The following is a 19,688-nucleotide window of genomic DNA, read 5'->3' as shown; positions in this document are numbered from 1 at the left end:
CTGTGTTGCCGTGGTAACACGTCACCGTGTGTCAGCCTGCCTGTTTTGCGAGGATGACGAGCTTCTGATTGTGTGGCCCATTTAAACATCCTCTTCATCCCTTCTTCATTTGTCTGCGTGACAACAAATCAGCCTACGGAGGCATCATGTTGACATTCTGGGTTTTCTATCTGAGATTTTGTCTTGATTTTGCAGAAAGTAGAGCAGGACTGAGGTTTTTCATTTAGTGCTCATATGCAACAGCATCCAAAGAGAAAGAAAGAAGATGGTGATAAACCTTTGAGGACTGTAAAGTGTACTAAACATCACAAAACATTTTCCGTTAAGGCAAATGTTGTTCATATTTGTGTTGATTTTGTGTTGCATTTGGCCTGCAGGGTCTGGCATTGACCCAGAACAGGAAGTTACAGTAAAAGCATTGATAAACCAGCATGCAGACAGTAAAAACTGTGTGTCTTCCTCTACAACTTTGACTTGTGGTGTGCCCCAAGGTTCTGTTGCATCGTACATGAGGTTCCTTTGGGGAGATTATTAGTTTTAAAGGTATGGCTTATCTCCACTATACAGATGATACTGTATTTTACTACGACAGCCACAAACTAACAGTTATATTCATATTCAGTTAATCTGTAAATTAATAAATTAGTCGTTTAGTCTATAAAACATAAAAAAAATTAGAGCAAATTACCCATCGTACTTTCCTTGAGCCCACAGTGTCATCTTCAAATTGCTTTTTTTGTTTAACCAATAGTCCGAAATCCAAAGATATTCAATATTATGTACAGGAAGAGCGAGAAAAACAAAGCTTGAACCAGACAATGTTTGGCATTCATGCTTGAAAATTTACTCAAACAAAAAAAAACTCTGAATTGTCTGTTATCTCCTCAAAATGTGACTTCCTAAATGCTATTTAAAACAGAGAAAAGTCCTTAGCTGCCCATCTGGTCCCCAATATGAAGGAAAGCCTTCATCTTTATTTGTTGAATCCAAACTATGACTTTTGACCAGGCACTGTCTCTCAACCAACGTAAAAACAGTTTGCTTTGTTACTGTTTCTTTCCATCTGAGGCCCAAATTAAGATGCAGATGATAATTCAGGGCTTTTTATCTTGTCTAGACTACGGTAACTCCTTTTTCAGTTTTCTTGACCTGGATTGGGGCGCCCCCTTGTTGCTTAAGTTCAGAGTGTGCAGCTCTTCGTGAAGCAGATCAGGCTCAGGGTCAGCTTTATTTATTCACTTTCCTGGGCTTCATTCCAGAAAAATGTTGATCCCAAGCCCACACAGCCACAAGTCATACACAGACTCGCACACGGCGGTATGAGCTGTCCCAACTCGCTCACTCACAGATATGTCATCAGGCACAATAGCTTTCACAAAAGCTGCACATTCAGGCCACAGTTGCATCCCCAGATTGGTTTGAGGGGACGAGCTGTTGCGTCCTGCGCCAAAAACACGCCTCCTGGCCGGGACTCGATGTTCCTCTGTCAGAACCAACCGGTGACTTTCTACAACCTGCTGCTCTCTTCTCCTTCAGGCCACATCTCATCTTCTCGCTGGTAGGACCAATTGGCTTCTTATTTCATGTTTAATACGTCTGCAGGTCATTTTAAAAGCCCTGGGTGGAGATACTGGAGATGTTCATTCAGACTCATTGGAGCAGGAGCTACAGGAGTGAGGAAGTTGTTGATTATTCGTAGATTTGGGGGAGTAGTCGTTGGATCATTTGAAGTCAGAAAACATACCCATGTACCTACAAATGACGATGAAAACTGAATGAGACCCTTTAAATTCATTCAAGTTGGAGACTTGAAGAATGTAATTTATGCTTTTGAGGGAATATTGGAAGAAGCATAATTTCTTTCATATCAGCCCTCTTTATCAAGTTAAGTACAACCAGATTGTGAGATATGGTGACCAACCACTAAATACATTCAGTCATCTGTACTTACTGCATTATTACAATAACAAAAATTGGCAGTACACTTTTCTGACCATATTTTGACAGAAGATTGTTTTGATGATAGAGTGCCAATCATTTTGACAGAAAAGGGTTTTTACTGTTGAAAACAGCCACATTAAATCCAGTTAACAGTAGGGTAGTATAAATAAAAGGTTAATCATCAGTTGTCTGTAAAATATTATGAATATTGGCAAGTTCAGACGAAAAAGTGCTTTTTCTCATGTTGCTTATGTTGTCCAATAATAATTTGCTACGATACTAAACAGAGAAAAATAATAATTTAATTTGCCCATTAAGTTAATCTGTCTCATGTCTTTATATCATTCCAATGTTAGAGGATAAAGCGATATTTCCCATCTAGCTTCACTCTCAGCTTGTGACAAATATGCCACAGTTGTTTTACCTCCTGCAGCTATGAGCAGTGAACTCTGAGCTACCTCCAGCGTATTTGTGAAGATACGTGTGGCTCCTCCTCCGCCGCCGGCCTGTCAGGAGCTTATAGCGGTTGATGCAACCGTGTGTTTGGAGTCAGAGCAATGTTATTTCTGAAAAGTGCCACTTCTTTGTTTCTGGTACAATGAAAGCCTGTCAGGACAGTCATTTCAAAGAGAGGCTCTTTGCATATCAAAGGCTTCTTGGAGGAGTTTTAAAGTGCTTCTCCCTCTCCGGTGGTTTTTCTGTCCTCCGGGTGCTCGTCCTCCCTTCCTGTTGGTCGAATTCAGTTTTCAGCATCACTGGATTGAGGACAAGGTGGAATATTAGGGTGTGTGTGTGTGTGTGTGTGTGTGTGTGTGTGTGTGTGTGTGTGTGTGTGCAGTCAGACGGAGAGGAAGAGGAGTGAAATGTAGGAAAAGTTTATTTTTTTGTTCAGTTATGCAGGAGTGTGTGAAAACCTTATTTTCACTGTGGTAAAATGTCAAAGATGCTAAAAGGTTCCTTAGCTTAGGTGATGATCATCACTTAGGGTGTAACACATTACGCACTATGCAGTAATGTAACATATTATTGTCAATCAATAATAACATTACAGTTACGACAGTAACAATTATATTACTTACGTTACAACAAGTTTTTCAATAGTTTTTTATTGGCCTTCTGGCCTGGTGCCACAATGATGATCTGGAGTCTGCATGCAGTATTTTATTTAGAAAATTGACTGGATACTCTATGCCGTTTCTGTGTTCAACTTCCTGCCAATGTGATCTGCTCTGTGCTGCTTGATGCGAGTGGGTCACAGCCTCTGTCAAAAATAGACCAGGAACACACAAACCAATCGGCAGATTCGTGTAAATCTTTACACAAGTCTACTAAAAATAATCAATGTTGACGATCGCTACTCTCACGTTAAGACTGAAGATTGTTCTGAATGATGATGTGAGTGTGAGTCCCATTTTTCAACAGTACAGGAGGCAGAATTACAGACATAAATACACAGTTACCTACTGACATGGACAATAGGAACTTCCATTAACTGTAAACAGCTGGGTGAAGACGTGCAATAAAGAGTAATGACAGATGATTCATCTTCTTTACAGGGGGCAGCACCAAACACCAGTAACCAGGGAACAGCTCTGAGCTGCCATAAAAGCAGTATCCAGTATCTGTGGCCTCCGCTATCTTCCAGTCATCCTGTTTTTTTTTCACTGTGAAGTATGCTGATAACTATTGATTGAATTACATCATATCCTGTCCATCATTGGGTTTATGGGAACTCTCAGGACTGGTTGCCATTATCAAGGCCAGATGATTTATCAGGAGGAAAGTCTTGGATGACGTGCTCCAGTCCTGAAATCAGACTCCCAGCTCTGTGGAGGCTCTCCGTACCGGCTGAGTGGCTCTGTCTTTACCTCTTTCATGCTTCGCTGTGTGCCTGCTGGCTCCCATGATGCACAGCACTGTCAGACTGCCTTCACCTCAAAGGAGGTTGTGTGTTTCCTCAGAAGACCCAGTTACTCAGTGTCTCTCCGCTGTGAAATCTAGGCCAGGAAGAAAATGGGTTTCATTTCCACGTTTTTTTGTTTTTGGGTGTCTGCGTTGGCGCCGGGTTTCTGAGACGTTTGCTTTCCTGTCTGTGGAAGAAAATCCGCTAAATGTTTGAAGTGATGTAAGGTGGCTCAGCCGCACACAGCAGCTCAACATTGATTCAGTCTGCCCCCGTTAGCCTTTTCACATATCCATAAGGAAGGCTACTAACAACTTAATAAAGTAGGTAATGACATCATATTCACTCCAGCTCTCAAATCACATCCAGCTAGGGCTGCAGCTATCAGTTAATGAAGTAATCAGGTGGTCTACCGATTATTCCATCGATTCATCAAGTAATCGGATAAGAAATACTTTTGCTTTAATATGCTAGCAGCCAAACTTGGACCATCAGTTACTAAATGAATATCATGCTGTATGGAAGAAGACCGAAACCAGAGACTATAAACTCATCAGGAAACTGTTTACTGAGCTCATAAATCAACTGAGAAGTCGAAGTCTATAAGACTGAATGGTATCGGTTTCTAATACAGCCAATAGAGTTGCCTCCTGCTCGCCATTTCATAGAATGCAAGTTTAAGTCACTTCACAGACCCGGAAGCTCTGTCCGTTATACTGTACTGTCAATGGTTGAGGCTGATGGAAACTCAGTGCCACATGAGGAGATCAACAACCTCATTAGGATTCATCCATGAATATATGTACCAAGTTTCATGGCAATCTGTCCAGTAGTTGTCAAGATATTTCACTTTGCATCGCAGCGTCGATCCAGATCCTTTATCTGCCCTGAAGCGTGTTTGAGGTTTACGTAACCGGCTGCCTGCAATCCTTTGAAGATCACCGGCTCCAAACAAGTCATGTTGCAGTGAATTAAACTTTCTGGCTCTAAAGTATAAATTAATCTGTCACACTACCGGACATGTGAGACATCCAGCACATGAAATCCTCTGATATTACTGTATATGCCCCCCCCACATGCCCTTTTCCTTCCATCATATTGTATGTTGGCATTTCCAGGAGACAAATATGTCCTGTTATTAATATGTATCATAACATATAACCCCATACCGCCCCCCCCCCCCGCTGCTCTGGGCAACGTCACACTGGTAGGTTTAAAGAAAGGAAATGTCAGGGATGGAAGCTCTTGTGCCCTTTAGGCTGTGTGCTTCCTCGGGGAAGGTGCATGCCAAAAACAATCATGGCAGCACGGCTCATAACAACCGTCCCCTCTGAGCCCTTGTGTCAGGGGGCGGGGATCTTATTGACGTTATAAAACGGCCTATGATGTCCACCTTTCTGATATAGAGTTGCATCCTCTTTCTGTGCTCCATGTTGTACCCTGCCGCTCCCAGAAGGGGGTCTAGTACAAAAGCGCGTTACACAGCTGAGCTTTTATTTCCAGGTAAAGTTCTCAGATAGCAGATGTGTCAGTCTGAAGCATGGCACACGTCTATAAAAACTGTCATCCTGGGTTTTAATATTTTGCCAGATGAAAAGAATGAAGTAGTTTCAGCGAGTCCCTGAGAAGGAGAAGATATATAATATATGTGACATCCCCAACGGCGTGGATGTTTTTTTTTCTAACTTTGAAGCTTCTCATGATGGAAATCTGTGGGGCACATTTTTGTCTTTTCAGCTCCACAAGGAAATGTTTTCAGTTGCTTAAAATAATCCTCAGACACTGATAGAGGTCGTCTGTGCTGCATGTAGAGAGGCGGAGAATGCAACAGCAATAGTTACAGTGAAATTATTTTTTACAGTTTGTGAGAACGTGATGGTAGAGGTATGAGGACATTTTGAAGGATTTCAAAATAAAGCACATTGTTGTATTGAAAGACTACAGCAGCAATCCAGTTCAATATGATCGGAGCCCAGCTTGGTTCGTCTTTCTCGGCCTTGAGCAGCGACTTCCTGCCGTCTCCTTGGTTGCCTAGCAACCTCCCAGTAATGACAAACGTAGAGGAGGTTAAAATAATAAACTATTATAAATATTTCTATAGCACCTCTCAAAAGATATACCAAAACTTGAAACACATGATATAAATAATAATTACACATAGGCCTATATAATGTATATGTAGTGAGTATACAATTCAAAACATTATCATTTAATCACTGAATTTACAGAAAATATGCAATATTGTGATATATATTGCTGTGGAGATATGACATTTTGGTTATATTGCACAGCCCCAATCTCCACAAAGATAACAGCTCTCCTTGATATTTTTACTTTATTAGTTTCAGAAGTAAAACATTTAGCTTATGCTTATTTCTTAGCTGACCTGTTCCGACATGCGTATGTCAATCAGGACAGTGATTCTGCAACAGAATTTCATTGAAATTATTAAATTGACAGTAACATTTAATTTTCACTAGCAGTATTTATATTTTAGGCTGGAACCTGACCCAAACCCACAGTGAGGACATTAAAATCTGCCCTAACCTGAACTGGATTTGAAAAGCCCATCAGGCTGCGTTCAAGATGCAGATCTCTGATGTTTCATTCACACATTATGATCATTCTGAAATAAACCGATAATAATGTCCACATGTCGTCACCACGAACTGGCCCTGAAGTAGTTGATGCTCATCTGATTACATAAAATGCCGCCCAATTGTCTTCATTATAATGAAGCTGCTGTATTTTCTGTTGCTGCTCCACATTATGTTAATGATCTGACACACAGGCCACACATTGTTCATTCATATGCAACAGAGGTTTCAAGAGTTCAAGTTCAACTTCAGTTCTCTGCCTTATCTTCACTGTGTGTCTGGAGAACAAAAAGGGCCAATTTGCATTCAGTTAATACTCTGTTCTGAGCAGAGGCACACTGGGAAAGTCCCCAAGTATTTAGACGGCCTGGTAATAACACGCTAATGTCTTAAGTCATTTTACGTGTTATCACAGTGCCTTTTATGCTTTTTGTGTCATTTCACGCCATTTTTATTTCGTGCAGAGATGATGTGACATGTTATGCGCAAATTTTAGAGAGTAGAAATGTAAGATGATGTTAGGTTTAGGTGGATAAGTCAAACAAGTACAGGACTTTCACCCAGGAGACCCAGTATCCTAGAATCCACAGGCATTTGTCATCATATTATAAATCTATCTTAAATTCATGCTTATCACTAAGGTTGTTCTTATTCCTGTAGTGTCAGTGTCAGGCATCATTATGTTTTTGAGCATCTGGTTGCATATAATGAAACAAGTTGCATTAAAACATCCACATTCTGTGTTTGTCGTCTGACTTGTCTGTGGCTTACAAGTGATATCGAAGCTCTCTCAATATGTGAGACTGACGTTGATAAATACTGCGATTTCCTGTTACTTGCGAGGTATTGAGTGATTAATCTTCAAATTGCATTTATAATTTATATAATTATATAATTTATTTATAATCTCCAGGTAGCTCTGATCAGACTGTAATGAAGGCCAGTGATAGTCAAAATGACCCTCACAGGTAAGAAAACAGAGGAAAAAAAATCACGTAATTGGATTTGTTATTTGATATTATTAATTATTTTAGCACCTAGAAAATGAACTTTTAATGATGTCAGTATGATGGATTTAATTTGTTAACGTGTTGGATTAAGCGAGACGAGGTGAGGCGTTTGATTGGCCAAAGCCGGTGAGTGAGACACATACTGAGTTTCTCACACACATCACACATTTCTCTCATAATCACTTTAATGGCTGCCGGCTCTATAAGGGCGCAGACACTCCAAAGGGTAATTTGTCCAAAGTTGCTACGCGGCTGCTTTAACTCGCGGCTAATGGCGGAGAGCTAATGTCAATGGCTCTGAGAAAATGACTCCTCATGTATGACCTTTATCACTTTTAGCTCAAGTGTTGCACTTGAACGAATGTGACGTCTCCATCAGGAGGGACAGGAGCTCACCTTGACTTCCTTCAGAATATGGCACATGGATCAACCATACCAGGTTTTTCTTGAATGTTTTAGCCACTAGAAGTCTGTCATCAGTGGGAAAAATGACACTTGTTTGCGTGCTTTTGGTCAGATTGGCTTTTGTTTCTGAGAAGCAAGGAAATGGTGTAGAACTGCAGCAAAACCTCTCAGGGAGGAGATGAATGGAAGGACATACAAGCGCCTGACTTTGACTCTAGAGGCCGAGGTTCATGTTGCGTCTCCTTCCAACCACTACCAAGTAGTTTTTGTGCTCGAACGTAACCAAACCTTAACCATAGCAGTGATTGTAACAGTCATTTGTAACTGTTTTGGCAAATAATGTTTTTTTTTTTTTAATTGTATTTATTTAATTTGACCTTTATTTTACTTGATAAGTCAATGGGGAACCAGTTCTTATTTACAATGACGACCTGGCAAAGCGGCAGCAACCGGAGGCAAGTCGATACAAGAATTAGAACATGCATACAGCTAATGCAAAAAAAACAATCCAGTTAGAGTTAAAACAACACAATATATATAGAATGTACACAACAGTCTACTGTACTGTATTGACTCTTAAACCCACCCAGAATATATGCGTTACATTGATGCACTTACGCACATTGCAATTTCGTTATACCCTGAATAATATTTCGCACATCCCTACAACAGTACGGCTCTTCAATCATTTATGTAGGTAACGGTTATGTTATATTGTACATATTGTCTATATTTTTGTCCTCATTTATATTACTCTATATTTATCGTAATGCACCATGTGACCAAGGCAAATTCTTGTATGTGAAAACCTACTTGGCAATAAACCTGATTCTGATTCTGGTATTCCAGAGAGGTAAGTTCAAAAGCAGGTGCAGGAATCAGAAATTAACGTAATGAGTTATTAAAGGAGGATAAGGACGTCCAGACTTTTGGCAGCAAACCCGTAGATTAAGTCGCCATTGTCCAGGACTGCTGATAGTGGCTGCCGCGTCAGGACTTCAGAATTTGAGGTAATCCATCAAAATGCAGATCCCGTCATCACATTTTAATGAAGCTGCAAGTAATGACCTTCTTTTTCTGTAGCATTCAAGGACACTCCATCATCAGATAGTTAAAACGTACAGTAAAAGACAAAGAATGACCACAGGTGACCTCTGCAAAACTAGAATGGTAATTTGGTCATTTCTTGCGTTATAAAGGCTGCTTCTTAGGGGCTGATTCCCAAGTCCAATATGATTTTGAATCCTCCATGCACAAAAGTTTGTCATGGAGTTCCACAAGGTTCTGTGCTTGTACCACTTCTATTCGCCGTACATATGCTTCCTTTAGGCAACATTATTCCATTAACTTTTTAATTATTATTATTATGCATATAGTATACCCAATTATATCTATCGATCAAGCTAGATGATCTCCCTCTCTTTCTCTCTCTCTCTCTCTCTCTCTCTCTCTCTCTACCCACAACATGTCGAAGCAGCCCACCTAGAGCCAGATTCTACTTGAGGTTTCGACCTCTTAAAACCTTACCTCTACTATTTAAAAAAAGTGAGATAACTTATTATGACTTCTCACCATACAAATACAATTGAATTGAATAAAACAATTTCTACTATTAATTCAATTAAAAGCTTACATATTGTGGGTATTTTGTAAGATGATTTTTAGACTCTGTATGTTTAAAGCTGATTAAAGCCCCGCCTATTCCAAATACTGATCATTTAGTTGGTTGAACAGATACAGATAATGGTGTACTCGCTCATCCCTATTGATGATAATTCAATTTAACCACTTTTAGGCCAGTGAAATAGTATTATTAATGGAATTTTTGGACAAATAACTAACTACATTAACTACGGTAAAACCTTTCTTTATGTAGGATATTTATATTTATTTATATATTTATTATAGGATAGGCATTTAATTCCTTTTGCACAAAACTCTTGCTCAACAAAAAAACACTACCAAATTGTTTTATATAAACATTAGGCTATTGAATAACATCGACAGAAATCATTCATTTGATACTTTCTCATGGTTTCTGTAAAATGAACTAATTGATTAAATTCAGGAAATTAAAGTCAGAAACTGTAATTTTTTGGGATGAAAAAACACATGATGGTATTTTATATGCCAATTAATGTATTTATAGACTATAAATGAATCAATTATTCACTATTTTCCCACCATAATTTCATTTTAGACATTTATGTTGGGAAATTAAGTGTAATCAGTAAAAATATAACTACAGTTTACTTAATTAAATAAATGTAAAAGATCTGTTAATAAAACATATTGGCAGTGGCTCTGTCTGCAGTAAAATACTACTGTAAGTCGCTGTGAGCTGATTTCCATGGAGATGATCTCTGTTTGAATTATATAAGTAATTAAAGTATACACGATTTAAAGTTAAGAAGATACCTAGAAGACTTTAGAAGACAATATATTTTTGTTACGGAGAGAGAAGGAAGGACAGGAAGTGGTGAAGTGGTAAATAAAACCTGAGGAGACTCTTGTAAACCGAAGAACCTTGTGTCATTCAAATTTCCATTCACAATATAATGTCTTGCAAGGTTGTCCTGGTTGAGGACGAAGAGTTTGATCCACATTTTGTGGATCCAGCCTGAGATGTCATGTGTATAAAACATGATTTCTCCACCTTCACCTGCTGAACACAATCAAATAAATGGTTCAGCATTACTTTTAATTTGGTGTATTTGTCCCCTTACATGTTTATCCTCCATTTCATGCTTAAAATATATTGTTAATTTTCACCTGTTTTGTTTGTTTTGTGTCTTTATTCCCAGTCCTTTCCCTTCCCAAGCACAGTTCTGGACATAAATTACAGCTTTGTTATAATGTATGCATATTACAGGCTTTGTCACCACTAACATCAATGCGCAGTGAACATGCAGCGAGTGAATGAGAGATGCATGACTTGCTACTGAGCTGTCTGATAGCGATCGTTGCATTTTGGTCTTCCCTTTTCTTCCTTTTCCTTAAAATTTCTTTGTTTTCTTTTGTGTATGTAATGAACGTAACTGTGTGTCTGTTCTTCTTTTTTCATTTTTGTAACTTGAATGAAACAAAAGGGGGACAAGCAGGTTCATTCTATGTGCATGTGCTTTCCCCCTAGACTCTGGCTGCCCTAACGAGAAATTCGATAAATCTGCTTCCAAACCATCTCGCACAAGCTTTGCATGTCCACTCTGGTCCTGAGGAAATTAACAAGCGAATAGAGAGCGCCATCGACTTACGGAGTGGCGATAAGTTGAGAAGAGAGCATATCAAGCCTTTCTCACTGATGTTTAAAGACTCCAGCCTGGAAGAGAAGGTAGCTGGGGTTTAGACAGATAACTGTTTTTTTTTTCTTTCTCTTTTTCCCTCCTCATATCTATTCTTAGATGAAGATTTTCAGAAGCAAAACAAGAACCAACAATTTTTTCCCCCCCATCATGAGTAAGCTAAAGGCACTTGAAATATATAGATAATCTGGTCCAGGGTTTTCTTTCCGTTCAGTACTTTCCCTCATTTGGTCTTCCCGTGAATGGAGTCTGAAGCGTGCCACCAGAATAATTATGAATTCAGTTTGTTTAATGACAGCAACAACAACTACATTTAATTCACATTTAGATGATTCACTAATAAATTCAATATTTAAAAATATTAATTCAATTAATTCATTCATTGCTTTGTGCTCCAATAACAGTTGAGCAACCCTTCGTCAACTTTTGAAAACACAATCACCTTTTCAAGATGGTTAAAAGATAAAAACAACTAACTAGCTAATCTGCGTCAACGTTTGCTAGCAAGTAACAACTGATAGCTAATGTTAGCCAAATCTTAGCTAACTAACGAGCCAATTTACGTCAATTGTTAGTTAGCTAAAGTTTAAAATGCTAGGTAAGTAGCCAGCTTATGTTTTATATAAATTAGCTAGTTAAACATTAACTTAATCAGTTTATGGTAGATTTATGTTTTTCAAGTTTACAACTGCATCTCATGAAGCCTCCATCCATCCAGCTCCATCCCCTGAGGAAGACCACGAGGTGCAGTTGAAATCTTAAGTCAAGCCTATGTTCTCAAGGTCAAAAATGATTAAATGAAGTTTATGATAGCTTTTTAAAATGTAGGAATTTATAAATTGGTTGTAGTGAACCGTTGTAGAATTATACAGCCGGCACACTTCAGACTCCAAACTAATGTGCAGGAATAAACACAGTTGACCTAATCTTCAGAACAACCTTAACCTTTTTTAATGAGTTACTGCTAACTTAACCATGACTCATGTTTGATTTTAAAATTGAAAGAAAAACGGCTTTGATCTTTGCTTCGAGGAGCACAGAATATTCAGCTTGGCGAAACACTAAAGTTTGGCAATGCCGAAATTGAAAAATCCTCCTTCAGTTTACTCATGACCCAAAGTCCATGCCATGGACCGGTTACCCTTTTACAGTCTTGTGGAAAAAGTTGACTTGGTCAACTTTTTTTTTTCTTTTTACAGGAGTACATTGCATTCACTAAAAAAAAAGTATTTCTGACATGTTTTCTTAAATTTACATCTTACATATCCTGTCATTGTGGCTTTACATCTCACTGTTATAAAACCTTCACCTTGAAATGTTTGAAATAGAGTTAATACTACAGTTAAATACCACTAGACTGGATTACTAGAGTACTAGTAGTCATTTTTAAAGTATCACTTAATTAAAAGCTTGAACAAGAGCAAGATAAGGACACTCGAGGGGGTAGGTGAGGGAGGACTTCCAATTGTTCTGACTGCCCATTATTCCGAAACCCCAATAGTTGGAAAAATGCCCATTTGTCCCACAGCCCATTATTCCGAAAACAAAAGCCCACTGCTCCGAAGGCCCATTGTTCTGAAAATACATACTCCGTGGAGTTTCTTGCTCTTTAATATCTTAGTGTATTCATGTCAGGTGAATTTCCACGTGGTGAATGATGTGAAACGGTCACAGTTTGGATAGGTTTAGGCATCAAAAGTTGTTGGTTAGGTTTAGGAAAAGATAGTGGTTTAAAGTATTTTAGTGAGGTCACTTAGGTTATGTGTTTGATACCAGAGTGTGTATTGTAAGAACAAATGGCCTTCGGAACAATGGACGTTAGTTTCCGGAATAATAGACTGTTAATAGGCGTGCGGTCCAATGGGACATTTTTCGGGATTATTTGGGTTTTGGAATAATGGATTTTCACAACACTGGCATTGCACCAGGTAAGGATCATACCCTAACTCTATACCTAACTGAATTTGTGTTGTAAAATTATGACAAACGATCAACATGATGAATAGTTGTTCCTGCTTGATAAAACAGGACATCCACCTCAATTAATCCCTTAAATCAGCTGTTCAGTTAGTCATTGTAAACTCATCCTGCTCAGCCAAACATTGTTCAAACCCTTCAGGAATTATTCTACAGGAGATCCAAATGTTTCCAAAGATGCCAAATATATCAGGCTGAATTGTGGGTAAATGTGTCTAAAATGGTGGGCAAGCCAACTGGAATATTTCAGTTTAATGGAGTCTTGGCTTTGACTATTTCACTCTGTGTAATATATCTTCAATGAACAGGACTTAGCTTTTAAAGAATGCGATATATGATACTGTCAGAATAAGGAACAACATGAAGCTGCTTAAAGGGAAATAAAAATGGAAAACTGGATTTTTAAGGGGTTAATTTGCTATTCCCATTGAATGGTCGTTATCTGGTTATCACTACCATTATAATGTTTCAGATGGGGAGAACTGCACCTACCAGAAGGCCAGAAGATATATCGTCTACTATTATTATCACTGATAAATGATCATATATTTTCAACATGTTCTCACTCCGCAATCAAGTTAGCAATAATAAACATGTAATAAAATAACGCCCTTTCAAAATAAAGCTTGCTGCGGTTGCAGTTCAGTTACATTTAGGGACCAAAAGTAATTGGTTTGGTTTAGGAAAAGATGGTAATTTATGTTACATCCCGGAGGTATTTTAAGTATGCTATGTAACTTCAGTCAACGTTCACTTTTGGTCTCGCACATCCAACTTAACAATAAATGATAAAGGCCTACTGAGCCAGTTAGGAGGTAGAGTGGGGCCATACTACCTCGAATCTGTCCTCCCGATGACAACTGATAGCAGCCATTTAGTGAGCTGGTGACATTTGAAGCCAAGTGTTTATGTATCTGCTAAAGCATCAGGCCAAAGAGGAAATAAACACTATAAAGTGGTTTGTTTACAACTGCAATCTTTTGCTGTCAACAGCTGACACCAATCAGAGTTGTTTCCATAGCGACGAATTCCAATGAAACAGCATATAGCCGCATTTTGACTGATCACTTAATGTTTATAATACACATAATTATAATTACGAGATGTTAAACATAACCATGAGATATGGAAGTCGTAATTACATGAAAATGTATCTGGATATTCTTTTTCTTTGGTGAATGCAATGCACTTCTGTAGCTTTTTTGTTCCCTTTCTTTCCATTTTTTTGTTCCATGAATAAGCTCACCTTTTAACCTTTGAGTTGACCTTCATACGGGCCCTTTTCCCACTCCACATCTATGTTTCCCTTTGAGTCCCACCGCCATCTTCAAAACCTTTCCAAGAACCTTATTTTTTTGGTTGACCTCTTTAACCTCTTCAGTAAATGTGCAGTGATTTGCTGTTGGCCTCCCTCATTTTTATTTTTTATTTTTTGCCAAAGTTGTGACAAAACGTGAAGCATCTTCTTGCTAATTTCCCAGCACTCTTTGAGAAAGAGACAGAGCGAGGACGGGGGCAGCGGGGGTCACAGGGCGGAAAGTTAAGAGACTGAGATGAGTCAGGCTGTTGGTCCAGATTGGTGACTCATCAGTCTAGAGTCTTACATCAGCACAGCTTTCTTCAGGAGATGCTAATGCCCACGTTCTCAAATGCCAGACAGTTTCCTCATTTTATCTCAATATAACCAATGACAGTTTAATTAGGTAAAGTACTGTGTAATTGGAAATGTAAAATGCTCCTTTTGTACATGTAAAATTTACAAGACAAGTTATTTAATTCTATGTTTAGAGTGCATTTAAAAGGTTCAACATTTTGGAAAATAAGCTTTTTAGTATTCTTTCCCAGAGTTGGGTGAAAATGTAATCAGTTTGTGGTTTCAGACGGAGTTGCGTGCTGTAACTGCTTCTTAGCAAACCCCAACCCCAAAATCCACATCAACCATTAGCTAACAAATAACATCTGATAGTTAATGTTAGCAAAATGTTGTTTTTGCTAAGCTAAACTAAGCAAATTGCTTCCAATCCCCTAGCTCCATACGTAATGCACAGACATGAGATATTTATCAACAATTATCCAAAATGCTAGCAATTAGCCTTCAAGGCTACTTCTACTACCAGTTTGTTAATTGATGTTCCCTGACTAATAAAGTAAGAAATAGTACCACTATGATGGAAAAATAATCAACGACAAGTAAAGGTCCTGCATTCAGGTTTTCCTGAAGTAAAACAAAACAAGCATTAGCAGTAATGTGCTAAACTATTCAAATGCAACAGACTAATAGTGAAAATGATAATAAATAAATAATAAATAGTGCTAATGCGTTAACAACAAAATCTCCCGAATTTTGAGGTACTTTTTACCCACTGGGTAAACGGTATCTCTAGCTTTGATTTCAGTCAAAGGATCACTGTTAACTGAAAGGTTTGGACATTTTCACCCAACATCTGTGCTATTGTCATTTTTAAGGTAAACTCAATGTAGCAGAGGATCAAGACGATATTTAAATAGGAGTGCTAGCATAAAAGCACTAACCTGCCATCCTTGGTTTTCTGATATTTTACTATTGTTGAGTTGTTAGCTGCGACTAATCTAAAAGTCAAGTCTAATATTTCTCAAATCCAGATTCACATTTCAGTTAATCTTTTCAAAAACCCTCTCCCACTTGCGCAGTTAGCTCATTTATGTTTTATTTTTTTAGCTCTCCGTTTGTGTCTCTGACTCAGCTAATAGCGGCTAACAGCTAGCATTGTGCTTGTCAGCTTTTCACCTTCCCCAGGACCCCACAGCTAACCCACCTGCTCCTGTCTCTCTCTAACGCTTGTGGTTGAACCATTGCATGTGGCTGTGTCGGTGCGTTGGTGTGGTTGAGGTGCATTTCAATGTGTCCAGTCTTCTCGTTTGTCTGAAAACTTGTTTCCCCATCTTCCCCTCACCTCCCTCTTCCTCCTTCTTTCTCTTCTTCTTCTTCTTCTCCCTTTCACGGTGCAGTACTCCCAGATGAGAGATGAGGTGTTCAAGTCCAACCTGGTGTGCGCCTTCATCGTGCTCATCTTCATCACCACCATCCAAAGCCTGCTTCCATCTGCAAGGTAAATTATGTCGACCTGGTGGACGGTTCACCTGAAAAAGTCCCACCACACCTCCAGGGGTTCGACTAGCTTTCAGTTCTCAGTGTATCTACTCAAAGAGTTTCTTTCATCAGTCTTTCTGAAACACATTTTTAAGGTTTTGGAACAGGACTGTCTTTTTTCAAATATACATATATAGATAGAGTACTAGCACTACTCTACTGGACAGAAAAAAGTTTGCACTTTTTCCAGAGCAAACCATGCTCATTTTGTTATTTTTCAACAAGCAACAGTTTCTGAGTTTTAGCACGGATGTGCGCTCTAAGTATTCCTATGTATTCCTGACTCCTGGAGTGTTTAGCAGTCTGTGTTTTTTGCTCCGAAGAGCTAATGAACCAACTGTATACAGGATAAGTTGGAAAATTTGCAGCCGTGTTTCCATCCAAATGTTTTCAACCACTTTATAACAGAATTTCAAGTATATTGGCAAAAGAAATTGCTAATGATAACTTGTTTCCATCCAACTTGATAAAGATGTAACATTTCTTAATTATGAGATATTGATCGAATTTCAGAATATTAAATAAAATATATATAAAAAAATTTAAATGTTGGGAAAGTTCAATCCAGCTGATGCTTATTATTATTTATTTTTTTATTTTTTTTCATTTATTTTTTTTTATTTTTTGTGTTTTTTGCAGGATGGTAACCATGGTGATCCAGTTCTCAATCCTCATCGTCCTCCACTCCTGTCTGGTCCTAGTTACAACGGCGGAAGACTACAAGTGTCTTCCTTTGGTCCTGCGCAAAGCCTGCTGCTGGATCAACGAGACATACGCAGCACGAAACGTCATCATCTTCGTATCAATCCTCATCAACTTCCTGGCAGCCATGATCAATATAGTGAGTTCGATTTCCACTTCCTGATTATGGTTTGATTGAAGAAGATTTAAACAGCTGGTATTTCACCAGGATTTCTTGACTCTGTTCGGGGATGAAACTAGCCTTCTTCTAAATGTTCCTGCTTGTCAAGAAATCCCATGAAAAGATCAAAGTAGTCCATCTGTCAATACTTGTTGATCAGGCTTTGTTGGTTTGGGTCTCTTAATGTTGTTGTGGACAAGTACAGTCCATTTACCATTTGGTATCGGTATCACTTTAGGTGGTACTGGTATTGGTACTGGTATCTGTATCACATTAGGGGTACTGGTATTGGTACTGGTATCCGTATCACTTTAAGGGTACTGGTATTGCTACTGGTATCTGTATCACTTTAGGGGTACTAGTGTTGGTATTCACCATTTTTTAAATGATACCCAGCCCTAATATCACCAGACTTGTACTTTAAGATCAGTGGTGAAACAAAGGGGCAGCTGATGTCATGTTGTACTGAAAAACATTCAAATTAAATCCTTACTTAAAGTCCTCCAACCCAGACCTTTAAATAGTATACTATAGTAAGTTTAATGTACACTTAGAACCAACTTCATACTATAAGAAATCATAAAAGGGTTCAAGTCAGATCAAACCAGACTGACTGAATTTCAGAGCAAGGATGTTGTGTGATTAGTTTGTTATTATATGACAATCTATTTCATAACTTCAAGTTTCAGTAATTCAAAAGCTGTTTTTTTTTTTTTTTGATCGTCTGAAAATGTGACCTCGTCGACCCCAATTTACCTGACACGCATCTGAAAGACACTGGCTCACAAGTCATTACTTTACTAAAGCACATGAAGCAGGCTCATAATTAGCTTTTGGTGTTGCAAGGTCTCTGTTTGTATCAAGCAGAGCTTATTATGCAAACCCCCGAGGCCTCAGCTGGTGAGAAAAGGATCAGTTTCGTCAAAGAAGAATAAGCCATAAAAGAACCTTCACAGTGATATTGAGAAGTTTGTTTGTGTAAATTAATTCAAACTGGGGAACCCAAATTGCAAGTGGTTCTTTGCTCATACAAGGGATTTGTTAAATAATCTGTTTACATTCTGAGGTATTAATTAATTTTCAGCCTACACCAGAGTTCAGGAGTTCAGCACTTTGGTGTTTGGAGGACATGGTGGTTAAATATAGAGAAAGGAAACGTCCTGTCTCGTATCACAGCTGACTTTTTCAATATTTGACAAACACAACAAGCTTCCTCTGAGTGCTTTGAGTTGCTTTTACTGAACCATATAAACATTAATTGTGCTTTAGTAGCCACAAGCTCATAAGCAAATAAAATATCTTGTCAGTGAACATGTTGCAGATTTGTTTGGTCAGATAAAAACATATCTGCCATATCCTTAAAAGCCTTTAAAGTGCTTTTAAAGATGGAGGCAATAATCAGAGAAAAAACATTAGGAATGCAACAACTACAAACCCACATGGGTTTATCAAAATGAGGAGATCAGTTCATTAGATTTTATGTCCCCATGCAACTGTAGTTGGGGCAGGAGAAAGAAAAACATTTTAGTTAAAAATATAAGAAATGCACAAGCCAATGGATGTCACACTACAGCAACAGCATATCAAAGTCCTTCCACTAACTGAAGTTGTTTCTGCCACTGACAGACTCAGATTGTTATTGTCAGTGTCTGACAGCATTATGGAAAGGATCCCTACAGAGATAGACCTTTATTAAACGTAATATCGCTCTCTCTCCTCACTTTATTCAAAGTGGACAGAAACAGAATAAAACTCACCGTCTTTATTAGTCTTTATACTGTTCCAACAGTCACCAATGTAGATGATAAAAACTACTGTTTCGGTTGCTCTACTCAGCTGAACACAGCCAGACCTGCTCTGTAAACAAACCACGGAGAGGCTGCGATAGCAACACAGGAAGAGGGAGTGTGACATTGTCTTTACATAGTTTTTGCTTGTATAGTTATCTTTTGAATCTCCATTTTAAGTAAAGATAAAAAGATAGAGAGAAAAAATAGATATGGTTTGTCAAATATAATCTGTTTTTCATCTTTGAGCCTAGTCCAATGTTGATTCTAATGTCCATGCTAACCACAGGTTTTTCTTCTTCTTCTTCTTCTTTTTTCAAACAAACTTGAAATTTAAATGCATCACTTCCTGTGAGGCAGGAAGGAACGAGGACATGCTTCTCAACCTTGTTGATTCAACCTGAGCTGTGAATTTATGACACAAACATCTTGAAAGATTTAAAAGCTTGATGACAGAATGTATGAAGAGAAATTTCTACTGTACGGTATCGGTTTTATACTGTACAACAACATTAATTCCCCCTGTTGGTCTCTCACAGCTGTGGTGCGACTTCGACAAGTCCAGCACCTTCAAGAACCAGACGTACAACGAGTCGGCCTCTATCCCAGACATCTGCTTCTACCCAGAGGTACCGACTAAATGAGTTGTCTGAATTTTGCAGTCAGGTCCATCTGTTTTTTTTTTTCACTTCTGCAACAGCGGCAAAATGATGAATTAAACATCCTCGACATCTGCTCGCACCCAGAGGGAGGTCTCGCCTCAGACAACGGCGA

At 38.5% G+C, this 19,688-nt stretch overlaps 1 protein-coding gene across 3 annotated transcripts in view; it reads left to right on the top strand.

Moving 5' to 3' along the window:
• Positions 1 to 19,688, top strand: part of adcy8 (adenylate cyclase 8 (brain)) — a 100,558-nt gene that overhangs the window by 54,026 nt on the left and 26,844 nt on the right. For 2 of the 3 annotated variants that reach the window (XM_051403213.1, XM_051403193.1), the window contains exons 8-11: positions 10,990 to 11,187; positions 16,124 to 16,224; positions 16,905 to 17,106; positions 19,454 to 19,543. In XM_051403213.1, the coding sequence (XP_051259173.1) occupies positions 10,990 to 11,187; positions 16,124 to 16,224; positions 16,905 to 17,106; positions 19,454 to 19,543 (591 nt within the window). The remainder of the gene's footprint in view (positions 1 to 10,989; positions 11,188 to 16,123; positions 16,225 to 16,904; positions 17,107 to 19,453; positions 19,544 to 19,688) is intronic. The other variant, XM_051403204.1, reaches the window with a different exon arrangement.

The sequence above is a fragment of the Dicentrarchus labrax genome, unplaced genomic scaffold, assembly GCF_905237075.1.
Source record: "Dicentrarchus labrax unplaced genomic scaffold, dlabrax2021, whole genome shotgun sequence".
In the NCBI taxonomy this organism is placed as follows: Eukaryota; Metazoa; Chordata; class Actinopteri; family Moronidae; genus Dicentrarchus; species Dicentrarchus labrax.
The sequence above is the reverse complement of the archived record's forward strand: the minus strand, read 5'-3'. Positions and strand labels throughout refer to the sequence as shown.